Raw genomic sequence first — 14,417 nt, forward strand, 5'->3', positions numbered from 1 at the left:
ATGTGCGAAGCATATGAATTGATGAACTTATCAAATGAATATCAACTTAACTATATTCAAAGTTTAAAAAAAAACAATTAATTACATACCGACTTTGTTGTTTCCCCTATTTCTAAAATGCGGAAATATTCCAATGGTAAAATCAATTCCTAACATCAAAATCAATACTCGAAGCATTTTACTTTCACTTTGTTGCTTTAGTCTCAGAAAAAAATGAAAAACGTATTTCGTATTTGATCAAATCCTTCCGTCTACAACATATAATTATTGAGTATTTCAGACATTCAGGTTACACAGACCCATTCATAAATTTTGCACAATCATATCATCTGACGATTGGTCGAATTGCAAACAAGTTTGTAATTCAATCTGTTTGAATTATCTTTCATTTTAAAAAAAGTAAAATCCAATTACACGTTCCTGTAGTTGTGCTTTATATAGAAGAATTGTTATGAGGCATTGTTAATGTTCACTCTTTGTGTCGTTTGTAAAAAAAAAAACCTGCAATGAACAATTTTTAAGGAAACAATCATTTTACTAATAAAAGACACGATATATTATTTATAATAATTTTTAATTAAGTTATTTTTATATCTTTAATGTAAATTATAAAAACACAGATTCAGCTAAAACACAATTAATGATCTTAATGAACGTGTTTCTGGTGACAATAGAAAAATATTAAAGTATTTTCCTGATATCATGCACATCTTGGAGAAATTCGTATCAGCCAACCATATGCTGTTTTAATATGTGGCAATAAGCTTTCCATCCTTATTAGGTCTCTGTTGTTTCACAAGAAGATCCTTTGATGAAGATGGAAAAGCGATATTGATGTTTAGCAATTATGGAGGATATGTTGCCATCGTGCACCTGGATTTTCAAAATTAACGACAATGCATAATATGCAAGCTCGCCAAGGGTGGAATTTCGGACATGTATCATTAAAAAAATTTAAATACTTTTTAATCATATTATTTGAACTCAGACTTTTGTTTAAAGGTATTGCACAAAATTTGTGCACAGTTTTAATCCTTCATTTCATCTGTAAAAAGGGAGTAACTTTTCAAATTATCAGAGAGGCCAAATTCTTTTAACTATATCTCTTAACCGATTTTACAAACACATAAAAACATTTTTTTCCAAAAAAGCTACTTTATTGTTAAGTTTAATGAAGGAAAAATATTGTATTTTCCTGATTAGATATCAAAATTTGTGCCAACCATATGCTGTTTTAGTATGTGGCAATAAGCTTTCCATCCTTATTATTCACAAGAAGATCCATGGAAAAGCAATATTGATGTTTAACAATTATAGAGGATATGTTGCCATTGTGCACCTGGATTTTCAAAATTAACGACAATGCATAATATGCAAGCTCGCCAAGGGTGGAATTTCGGACATGTATCATTAAAAAAATTTAAATACTTTTTAATCATATTATTTGAACTCAGACTTTTGTTTAAAGGTATTGCACAAAATTTGTGCACAGTTTTAGATCCTTCATTTCATCTGTAAAAAGGGAGTAACTTTTCAAATTAGTGGCTCAGAGAGACCAAATTCTTTTAACTATATCTCTTAACCGATTTTACAAACACATAAAAACATTTTTTTCCAAAAAAGCTACTTTATTGTCTAAGTTTGCTGATTTTAATTTGTTTATTTGACGTTAATTGAATTTGTTTCACTCATATAGAGACGTCATTAATGCCATTGGAGGATTTCACATTTAAACCTATACTCGGCACTTTCGGTCTTTGTGCATTGAGGGACTTATATATGCACCTGCACCTACCTCGATATGAGACCTCGATTTATACGGTTTCACTCGAAGGACCAGTCTCCACGTCCCACAGTTGGATTCACATCCTCTAGAGCAAACACTCTCATCACTTCGCCACTCAGACGACTCTTTCTTTGCAATTAATGTGGACGTTGTTGGTATATAGTGTTTGATTTTTTAAGATGTATTGTTTTAAGTTTCATGCAATACATTCTGTTGATATTTAATTTACACGTTTTGAACATTAAAAAATACAGCTTTAGATTATATGAACTGTATTTGTACCCTTTTCTGATATCACACCCAATAAAACAAACACATTAATATAACATTGTTTTATGTATTTATTTACAAATAATTTAAGAAATAAACAATAATGTTAAAAATTTCTCTGGGAAGAAAACTTGGTTGATCAAATCCTGTGAATGTCAAAGGGTTTCACAGAAGATTTGATCACGTACCAACCAAGTTCACTCCAAAGTGAACTTTTTATAATGGTTGAATATTATACCTATATTTCATTTGAGACGAATATTTTACACGAAGGGTTCGCCGTTTCACGTTGCTATGTTGTGACGCCCAATGACCTAGAAGTAAGTTGTTTTGTATTGAAACTTTGTCTCACTCCAAAATTTCAATATTTATATAGCTGCCCAAACCAGGAAATCTCTTTTTTATTATGAAAGAGCAATAATCGTTAATTCAAAAGTGGTAGTATTGTCTGTATCAGTTAACATACCTTCCAAGGTATTTCTGGTAAAAAAAAAAAAGGTAAGCACGATTTTAGGTTAATCATATTATTCAAAACATTTTTCACATCGAAGGAAGATCAAATAAATATTTGTTGAATGAAAAACATATATTTCAATTCTTTTATCCTTTTCATCATAATCAATTTAGAAGTTCAGAAAGCAGTTTTACTGTGACAGAAATATGTAGGCAAGATATCATCTCGCCGTGATATTCGATGTTGTTATGACCTCTGATCCCCTAATAAGTTCTTCAATGGGTTCATCTAAGAAAATTTTTTGCAAATGTAAATATTTATCTATAACAGTTGACTCTGGATTTGTTATACAAAAAGAAATGTTTTGTGTTTTGTACGTGAATCATAACATTACGATATAATATCGGAGGTCTTTTGAAATATATTCCATATTTAAAATGATTTTTAATGCCTTGAAATCAAAAACTGAGGTATACATATCTTGCATTTCGTATTGATCCCTAATATTACAGTCTTCATATATATCCTATAGCAGGATTTGAAAAACCATGGAGTTTGGACTTCGGAACCTTTCTAGGTTCCTGCTTTCGTTTATGATAAATACTGCAGATGCAGATAACAATTAGTAGACTCAGACTGACAGCAGCTGCACCACCGTAGATAAAGTAGGTATGGATCCCTAAAATAAATAAAGATAATAATATTGGTACGTACGAAAATAAAAAAAAATTAAAAAAAATAAATAAATAACTTTGTCTCATCCTATTTATACCTCCTTCTCAAGATATTTAGCTTTGCAAGACATTGTATATTTTACCCACAATATAAGGCAAAGGAGAGTATGATTCATTCTCCATGATACGAGTACTAATTCGAGATCAATGCAAAACTGTTCAGCAATAATACATGTAACCCCTGACATAGAACAAATAAGTGATCATATGCATTTTTGATATTTTATGTAAAGCAGAAGTTAAAAAAGTCCAAACCATTGTCTTTCCTTCAGTGTTTTAAAACAGTGATTTGAGTGATTACATTAATAAAGTGTTGAAGAAGAATTTATTTAGACGTATTTACTGATTGTTAGTATTGCATAAAATAAGTATTCAATGTACAGCACAGTACACTTACTATCCATAATTTTTAGAATTAAGGATATATTATTTTATTACATTTGTTCAAGTCATTGGGCTTTTGACCCTAAAAACCTTTTTACTTAATTTAATATTTTGAGTTTGATATTTTGTCAAAATGATCTTGCAATCTGACGTTTGCCAAAATTGTAAATCTAAATTTACTGTCTTTACTACTTTATTCAACAAAAATTGCAGTGGAGTCTTCCAACGTATTCTCTTTCCACAAGATTTTTCTGAGTATGTCCAATCTTAAAGTGAGACATGTAATTCACAAATAAGTTGATGTCACTGGGATCTCAACGATCTAGTTTAGTGTCCGGATTTCGAAAATTCCAAGGTCGTTATAATGACCTTCCATTGGGTCAAAACTACCACAATACTAAACTCTCTGTAAAGGATAACACACTATATAACACATTGAATGCAGCATCCTACCTTCTGTATTGCTTGGAGAAGATGGTGTTGTGACTCTCATCTTACAAACATTAAGGATCTTTTGTGTTGTTGATGGCTCATAGGACGGTGTACTCAATGTTCCATTGAAACATGTTCCACAACAACGACTAGGGTTCCATGGACAAATGGACTTACTACAGCCTTTTGCTCTGTCTCCATATTCACAGCCTTTTATCAAGCAATAAATCAGTATAGTTAGTATAAATATATACATGGTTTTAAAACTAACTGTCCAATAAGTTGATTTGGATGTTACGTTTCGAGTTTTTATAAATGTAACTTTGTACATACAAAATATTCACAAATCCAAAGATACAACTTATACGAGTAAATTATCGTACGTTTTATTGTGAACAGCACAAAGGGTCACTTTTAAGGTTAAAATCGTCAGCATTTTAATGCCATCATATTTAGGAATATACTCTTCTCACATTCCTTTTTTTTTTTCTTTAAGAACAACTTCATTGAATTACCTATTATTCCAGTATAGAAATTTCTGCACTGTCGACAACAAGTGTCTTTTACTGAGTAGCAAACGCTTGGATTTCTCTTTATATCTTCAAAGGAACACGTGGTCTCCACTCCATTAAACGTGATTGCAACACCCTCTCTATCTCCATACAAACAAGATTCTGTCAGATTAATTAATTGTATATTGTTCAACGTCCCATTCGAGAATTTTTCACTCATAAACAGACGCACACATTTTGAAGTCAGTATTTTTTCTATAATATTACGACTTATATATTTTAATAGCATTTCACACAAAAATTAATTAAAAATCTTATTTCATTTAAAAGTTATTAAAATTTCAAATTTTTGGCGGGTTTTCACAAATTTTAACCTTTTTTTCTTAATCCTTAGGAAAAGTGGCAATCTTGTTGTGTATTAATGAGAAATATCAAAACTTTTCATGCGCAGATCTAGAGGGGGGGGGGGGGTCGGGGGGGTCAGGACCCCCCCTGGAATTTACCAGGTTAAAAATGCATAATTATACTAAAACAAGGAAAAAGTTACCATGGACCCCCCTTGGAAAACGCAGACCCCCCTGGGAAACACGAATATGTGTAAAATGTGTATGAAAAGTTAAAGATTTGTGGCAATAGAAGTCACCACTACCCCCCCCCCCCCCCCCCCCCCCCCCCCCACGAAATAGGGTTTTGACGTTTGGGCGAGTTTTACTTTAAGTTTTTTTTTTTTTGCGTACAGAGTTTAGCAAATCGAGCACACTCGTGTTATGTACACAGTTTTTGTAAACAGGGCACGAGTTCTGTTATTGTTGATGTTTACAATTCACCGGGTGCGTTCAATCGTCACAGTCTGCTTACCACAACTGCACGGACTGACAATATACTGTGTGTTTGTTTTCATTTCGAACATGTTCTACTCTGAATTTTCTGGATTATAGTATTAATGTTTTTTCATTTATACACAACGAGATTGCCACTTTTCCTAAGGATTAAGAATAAAATTAATTTGAAAGTGCATGATGTGTCAATCAAACCCGCCAAAAAATTTGAAATTTTAATATCTTTTATATGAAATAAGATTTTTAATTAATTTTTGTGTGAAATGCTATTAAAATATATAAGTCGTAATATTATAGAGAAAATAATAACTTCATATCTGTGTCCAAGTACCTTTAAATTCATCCATTCAAACAATTATTATAAAAGAAAGTATACAGTGTATAATTGAACGTCAAAAAAGGATACACCATCAATCATGATTATGAAATATACGTAGAGTGTTTGACCGTTTTTCCCACAAATAAGATTCTATAATGAAACAAACATGATTTTACCGTCACCTGGGGGCGCACATTCATCAAATTTACAGACACCAGAAATACACCACTGAAATTTAAATAAAAAAACCTAACTGTTAATAAAGTTGAAGATTTTAGTTAATACTTTATCAATGAAGGTCTAAGAAGAGTGTGGTTTAGAAGATACCTTTTTGTTCCCACATTGAATACCATCTCCCCCTACTGCCGAAACGCAACCATTACTTCCATTACCCCTCGTGCACCATAATTTTGTGCACAAAGACGCAAAGTTTTGCCTGTATATACTCTATAATAAGATATGGAACACAATTAAATAAGGAAATCTACTATTACCATTTTATATTTTAATGTATCTCCTTCACATTCAGATACTGCATTTGACATAATCACATAAATTTTCTGAAGGAATAAAAATAATGATGTCAAAAAATGAATAGACAAGATACATACCTTACATAATCCAGAGTTTGGACCCACAATACGTCTGCACTGTTCATCTGCATCATATATCTCACCAGGGAGCGCTGTATATTGCTTTAATGCGTCAGGATTGAAGTTTGGACTTAAGACACTCATACAGTTATTATTGTTCCTGTCAAGTATTAAAGTACTTAAAATATTTCTGCACGTAAGGACATGTAATCAAGAAAAAGTGTAGTCAATGAAAGGAAGTTACAGTAAGATTTAATATCTATTGTCAGAATACAAACAACATACATTTATTGACATTGCAATTTCAATAAATTAAAACTAAATTCTTAAAAATAACAATAAAATAAATTAACTGGTATGGTTGCATAGCTATAGAGTGGCATACCGGTTAAGCTTATTGATGAACTTGATGAAATAATTTGTGGAACACGTGGAAAATTTCCATGGATTTTGGTTATCCACAGGAGTGGTACTGGGGGCCATGACGTAAGCATCAGCACCATTGCAGGTGTTTCCATCTCCGTCGTGCTTTGCACTTAATCTGTTATTTTATCAACAAATATTTTAACTTATTCTCTCTTCTTTAATTTACCTTTCCAAAACCAAACAGTCGGGTCATGAAAGGGTTATAATTAAGTATTTAATTTATCGTTAAAACTAACAGGATATAACAATTATGGTTCCAAAATTTCAGGTTTATAAAGGTGAACATTCGTTGAATGTTTTATAGTTTATTCGAGGCTTTATTAAAGTGAATAGATGTATGATATTGATATACAAATTACATTTATCTATAAAGATTTAAAGTACCCGTGTCCTAGCTCGTGTGCTGCCACTGTGATGGCGTTGAAATTAAAGTGGTCCTCTACCACTGAGACAGCTTGATCTGTACATAGAGTTCCTAGCCAGGCAAGTCCTGTAGTATCCGCAGATCCACTACTGGTAAAATCGTATCTATAGATACACAACTAAATACCTTAGTCAGAGGTATTGGATTCAAATGACATTTTAACAACTTTAATGTTATCTAATATTTGATAACAGATATACTTTTTTTTTTCAAATGAATGTTTTAAATGTTGAATCCTATTTATTATACCGTGTAAACATCATAGCATGGTCGTATTTTGGCAGACCGGGGGTTACTTTAACCCATGACGTCACAGCGTTGAGAACGTTATTGGAGTCTACTTGGTTCCCGGAAGTTGTAGAAACTTTAAACTTTTCTGTAAACTCTGATTTAGAAGGTGCCTGTAGATGAGGTAAAAAAGTTTTATACAGACCTATTGCAAGACAAATGCAAGATTTTGAAGAGAATATCGCACACAAAAGAAGAAAACACTTAATAAAACAATGAAACAAGAAAACAAAAGTGTTTTGAACATTTTTACAAGAAATACTATAATTTTGTGGTGGCATAGAGAAAGAATCAATTAAATTTCACATCTCCAAAAATTAAAGATATGTGTCAAATCATTAAATTAATGATTAAAGATTAATAAAACAATTAAACAAACACAAAAAAAAAAAAAAAAAGTTTTGAACATTTTCAAGAAATATTACAATTTTGTGGTGGCAAAGAGAAAGAATCAATTCAATTTTTCATCTCTAAAAAATTGAAGATATATGTCAAAATCTTTTTTATCATCAGGAATTATATGTCCCTGTTAAATTACTTCAAATATTACCATTCATTCTTATGAAAAACATACTTACGTCAGCGATATAAATACCAGAAAATACAATAGAAATTTTGAACGCAGAAGTTTGGATGTTTTTAAAACGAACGTCCATCTAATAAAAGAAAAAAAGATGAATAATATAAAAAAAAATTGCAATACTGAATTTACATTTTATTTAAAAAAAAACTCCGATCTTAAAGTCATTAGAGTCAATTGATATAGCAAATATGTGTGTTTTATAAACCAACACTAAATGAATAGGCTACGAATACAATGAATAGAATATGTCATATATATAATAAATATATTGAATATTGTAATTCTGAAATGTTTAGGACATACAAATTTCAAAATATTAAACAAGCATACAATTACTTCTTTTTACCCCATTTATGACGAAAGAGTAGAATTGTCTTATGTTATTTTTAGCATCTTCATCCCTCTCTCTCGTTCCAGTTGCTTTACTCTGTGTATACCAGCTATGTAATAACAAAACATAGTTATTATAGATTTATAGTAATGTTCAGTAAGTTATGGTTATTGAATCAAATTTTCACTCTCTCTTTCATGCATTCTCTAAATTAATCTCAATGTACCTTTTTAAATCAAATTCAAATCTTACTATTCATAAATGGCATAATCAATGATAAAAAACATCTCTATTTTATAGTCGTTTATTTGTCTCCTATGCCTATGTCTTTTTCTCGTGTTATGCTGCCAATTTTCTGGGTTCATACCTAACAAAAAATATATTTTTACATAAATAAGTTAAATAATTTGTTTTAACAGCTTGAAGAGAAATGGTTGATTAACACTTCGTAGAAGAGTATCACAAAACTAATTTTTAAAAAAAATGACTCACAAAATACATCAGCTGCTATTTATGAGTTTAAACTTTTTATGCGGGTATATATATGGCACGCCAAATCCACAAAAATGAGCAAAACATAGTTTCACAGTCGATAAACTAGGTTTATCGGTTGTAAACTATAGTTTACGGACTGTAAACTATAGTTAACAACGTTAATCTATATTTTACATCTGTAAACCATAGTTAACGCGAAAATCTATGTTTCACAACCGTTAACTATACTTAACATCGAAAACAATCATTTGCGATTGCAAAACATAGATTATCTGATAAATACAGTTTCACGATTTGTAAACTATAGTTTACAAACCGTTAACTATAGTTAACGATCTGATAAATAAAGTTTCACGATTTGTGAAACTATGATTAACAACTCTTAACTACAGTTTACGATTGTAAACTATAGTTTACGAAAGTGAATCTATGTTTATCAACAAAATCTATTGTTAACGCTTATTACAGACAGATAAACTTAGATTATCATTCGTTAACTATAGTTAACAACCGTTAAATATAGTTTTATAGATGAAAACTATACTTAACGAATCGTTAACTATACTTAACGAATCGTTAACTATAGTTTACGGTTTGTAAACTATAGTTTACAGTCGATAAACCTAGTTTATCAAATGTGAAACTAGGTTTATCTCATTTTTGTGAATTTGGCGTGCCATATATATATGCAAAATTGAATATTGAGATTAGAGGATCTTCTTATAAAGAATCGATTTTTGCTGTTATCTTCACATTACACACTTTCATTTAATTGCACAGATACAATGTTTAAGCAGATCTAAAAACCACATATTGAAAGTTTAACTCGTACAAATGAGAAACATAGTTCATTTATAATTTCTAATGATAAAAATATTCTTGAAATCTTGCAGCAAAAAACCGTTATATTTTACACTGAAATAAAAATTCAACATTATTAAATGTTTTAACCTTAAGCCAAGAAGAATAAAATAATACACAGACGTACTATTTCGCTTTTGGTGTACGTATTTCATTAAGGGTTACCATTAGTAAACTAAAATACTAAGTTTGTATTATGAAAATAGAATACAATGTTTAGTAAATTTTTTACTCACTTGGCAGAATTGGATCTGAAAAGGTATGGCGTGTCTGGTCTAACTGTACAACCTTGTATTTTATATCTCCGCCAGAGTCAGACAAACAGGCTTTTGGTTCTGGCTCAATTAGATACTCATTTTTTCTGTGTAAAAACACTCCTGTCTATTTTGATGAAAAAATATTTAAAATATTAGAAAAAAGTTTCAAAGATTGGTAAGATTATCAATAAAAAGGTGAATTATCGTACATGATATTAACAACATATAAAATGATAAACTATGATTCATTTCAGCTCATTCAACATATCCTTACACTTGTAATCTCATATAAATATTTTTGTACCTATCTCATAAATATTTCCATTTAAAATAGACGTAAGTAAAGTATCTTTTTCGGATCTTGAAATTTATGTGAAATGATCTCTTTGTCAGCTTTTTTTTTTATATTTACAAAAATGTAAATATGTTTCGTAGATAAAGCCTTCTGTGTTATTTGGTGTTTATTTGTTTTTAAATTGTAATGAAAAATCAAATTAACAGATGGAGATTTGTCAAGTTTGTTTTCTGTAAATATGCACTGGTTTATTAATTTTTTTGAAATATCTTTTTTTAAGATTTAAAACAATTCTAGACAATTTTAACCCCATTAAAATAACATACCATGCATTGCGAGGAAGAATTTTGTATCATAATAAAAGCTGCTCTATGTTTTGTAGCATCTTGATAAAATTTGACCTGTTAAAAAAGAATTTTTAAGTAAAGATGCAACTCATTTTATTATTCAAAAAGATGATTTTATGAGTGCTTAACAACTTTTCTTCTTTTTTGGAATACTTCAATGTTAATGTTAACCATATGTTTGTTGAAAGCCTTGTATGTCCTTAAAGCATGACATTGCAAAAATAAAAAAAAAATCATTTCCGTGTTAAAACTGGGCTAGATACACAAAAATCCATCATAATTGAAATATTGTTTTTTAAATCAAATACGATAAGCGGAAATAAAAATTTGTTTAATAAGTACACAAGCTATACTTCATTAACAATGTACAATAAATTTAAAGTAGGAGTCATTGTAAACTATAGTGTTTAGAACCACACCTGTTGTATACTTTCCGGCTGTGATAAATGCTGTATTTTTACGCTGCCCTTATTATCAGTTGTATATACTGGCACGTTTTTGTGTAATCCCCTGTTACTTGTTAGTTTGAATTCTATTAATTCATCTTTGATGTAAAAGGATATGACACTTTGTTCAGATGAATCAGCAGATCGTATTTCTCTGTCTCTTAAGTGTGTAACATTAACTTTGACATCATCTATAAAATAGAAGAAAAAATCCAAAGCAGTTATTTAATGTTGTTTGCATTAGTGTAGATGTATATAAGTTTGAAGAAAAACACATTTTAAAAGTCAGATATTTGATCATTTAGCCTTGCGTATATTACGGAATAGCATTTGTATGCTATTCCGTATACATATATGCAGGTTGTCTCCAGTATAGCGTTGTTAAATTACTTATCTTGCGCAATGTTTACTGTACACATAATTATATATATATACATTACGTTTAACAGTCACCTCGAACAAGAAAAAAAAATACTGAAGGTTACTAAGTTATGAATACTTACTAAACTGGAGACGGACATTGTAGTCCGTAAATGGAAACAGTCCTTGAACTAAATCAATCCCGAACATGACGATCAGGACTCGAGACATCTCGCATACTTGACTAAAGCGTTAAAAAGTAAACAGTTGTGATCTATTTAAAACAAATCCTAGGCTTGCGTAATTTAAAAGTTCGACTTTTCCACCCGTTCGTAGTGCGGTTAAGTATTTAAATATTAATATGGTCATGGATGAGTACATCAAAACAACAAATGTATCACATGGTATATTGTTTTGTCATTCCTTGCGTATTCCCTGTTCTATTATTCTTTAAACCCCCTACCACAATAAATAGCTGTCGATATACTGAGATATGAATTACACAGGATGTTAAAAAAATGTTGCGGGAAGAAAGATTGATGCGTTGTATGAATGTTCTTCCGTATATCCTTTGTGACATCCCCCCATTTTTTTTTATTTTGTTCGAAAAATCTTCCTTTACCGATGTTTATTCAGCATTATACGGGAAAAGAAGTTTAAAGTACCCACGTCCCTTTTCATATATCTATCAACAAAAATATGTTTCAAGATTATCATCCTTTACATCAGAGATCCGTTATAAACAATCATCATATTCGTATGCATAAGCATTTACTTAAGAACTGTTTTTTCTACTTAGCAGATTGAAATTATATTTAGCATATTGCTTAGAATGTTGCATAAAACTTCTCAACTCCTAAGTATATGCTCAGCATATGCTTAAAGTTAAGCATGGTCTATACCTGTCTTAAGTCCTTAAGCATATAGCTCAAGATATTTCTAAGAGCTAATTACACAATAATAATTAAAGTATAAATCACAATCTGCATTTATCCACTTTATTATGTGGCTTCCTAGACCTAAATTCACTTTAGGATAATATTGGCCTTTATAGACTTATCAAGATGCGAGCGATTGATTTTCAAAACATTTTAAGAATTGAAGTAAGTTAATTGTTGTGTAGTTTTGTCAGCACCTGTGACAATGCAGTCGTCCTTTTTTAGATCACTAGTGTACTTCAATTTATGTTAAATTATTCTTACATGTATCCCATATAATACGTAATTTTCATGTAGTTATCATTCAATTAATGCCTAAAGAGAGAGAGAAAGTGAGAGAGAGCTAATAACTGTAAAAGTACCAAATATTACACAGATTATATACACAATTTGAAAGGACTTAAACCTAAATTCATTATGGAAAAACTGTATACCATATATGTCCTCTAATTCTAAGGAAAATAATTTAAAAATTAATTCGATTCGCTCTTCCTCTCAAGTATGCAATTTTTTCCTCTAGGCTACATCCTCCACGGTTTATTCATCTCCCTCTCTCTCTCTGATAAGATAACACATGTCATCAATATCAAGCAAAATATTTTGATCTGTTAAAGTGATCAAAATATAACAAGAAATAGTTATAAGAGGAAGAATAATTAATTTAATAGGAATAATACTTTCATCATCTTAAGTCGATCCTTGTTTCTTTATCATGGCATGTGTTTGTTTACGTTTAAGTGAAAGCGGAAGTGACTTTATTGAGATGACAACAGTGTACTTAAGCATCTTGCGATATGCTTAGCTAAGAATTGCTAAGTATGTTGCTTAGAATTTTTATGCAATGGAAATGAAGCATGTTACTCAGCTAAGAATATGCTTAAGAAATTTAAGCATATACTTAAGAAAATTCTTAGTATTTCTATGCATACGAATCCTGGACTTTAGTTGCCAAAATTGCAATAAAATTACATCCTTACTTTTTCAAATTTAAGGCAGGTCCACACTTTTACGGATCCGGTTTTAATTTTACACACCAATATAATATTTTGATTATCCTTGTCTATTGAAATAAAATCTTTTTGAGGATTGAAAATAATGTAGCAAGTATATATTTGATTATTATAGTGTCATTGTGCACACAAAAGATTTAATGTACATTATTTATAGGAATAACCACTTGGCACTCTGTCCATAGGATTTATATGTAATTTAGTACATACACGGACAGAGAATTCTTAATTGCCTTTATGGACCGAAAGCTTTTTAATTTTTTTTTTAAACAAACTAAATTGAGATCTATTTATCTTTAATTTTTAGCCTATATCATCTTTTTGAATTTACTTTTTTTAAAGTTTTGCGAAGAACGATTGAAAAAATAGATATTCCGAAAATGGGGGTATAGGTGTTCAAAAGGCTGTTTTGTAAAAATTTTCTGGTCAACCATTATAAAGTATGTTTTTATGCTAACCTTAGATATAATTCTAAATAATTGTGAAGAAAAAATAGCATATAAACATATAAGATTTTGAGGAATATTTAAAATAAAGATATTTTGAGCTTTTTCTCTGAAAGATTTTGACAAAATCAACATTAATTTTTTAGTGTTTTCAAATAGAAATTTCAAATATTTTCTTGACAAATGAATATATATGATTTTCCTAATTTTTAACAATAATTGGATGTGATTTGGTACATAGCTAAATAAAATATGATGTTACACTTCTATATGTTGAATTTTGGGCTGTTGAATTTTTAAAGGTATATACTCCGAGACATGTTGCATGAAAATTAACCTGCAAAGATATGTTTTTTTATGGGTGTTTTAGTTAGATTATGACTTATTTAAGATTTTCAAATTGAAAAATAAACAGTTTGACAGAAAATTCTGAAAGTACGGACCTACCTTAAGTATTTATATTTTTTACATAAGTTGTGTGCATTTTAAATGCAAATAAGTCAGATATTTTATGCTACATTAAATTTATTAGTTATATATTTTAATGGAATGAAGGCTTAAATTTTAAAGTGTTTGTCAAGAGCTTT

At 30.0% G+C, this 14,417-nt stretch overlaps 1 protein-coding gene across 1 annotated transcript; it reads right to left on the reverse strand.

Annotated features, from left to right (window-relative positions):
* Window positions 1-2,109: 2,109 nt before the first annotated feature.
* LOC134246559 (A disintegrin and metalloproteinase with thrombospondin motifs 18-like) lies at window positions 2,110-11,942 on the reverse strand. The gene is made up of 16 exons (XM_062728949.1): window positions 11,580-11,942; window positions 11,050-11,267; window positions 10,610-10,684; window positions 9,968-10,112; window positions 8,628-8,742; window positions 8,391-8,484; window positions 8,040-8,117; window positions 7,423-7,574; window positions 7,134-7,277; window positions 6,709-6,864; window positions 6,342-6,483; window positions 6,058-6,177; window positions 5,907-5,958; window positions 4,576-4,734; window positions 4,082-4,270; window positions 2,110-3,189 (listed from the first exon to the last, which is right to left on the reverse strand). Exons 1-16 carry the CDS (start codon window positions 11,665-11,667, stop codon window positions 3,026-3,028), a joined length of 2,091 nt encoding a protein of 696 aa, XP_062584933.1. The 5' UTR covers window positions 11,668-11,942; the 3' UTR covers window positions 2,110-3,025.
* Window positions 11,943-14,417: the final 2,475 nt, after the last annotated feature.

The sequence above is a fragment of the Saccostrea cucullata genome, unplaced genomic scaffold (genome assembly GCF_032062105.1).
Source record: "Saccostrea cucullata isolate Sc308-1 unplaced genomic scaffold, CSIRO_AGI_Scuc_v1 ctg29, whole genome shotgun sequence".
Lineage (NCBI taxonomy): Eukaryota > Metazoa > Mollusca > Bivalvia > Ostreida > Ostreidae > Saccostrea > Saccostrea cuccullata.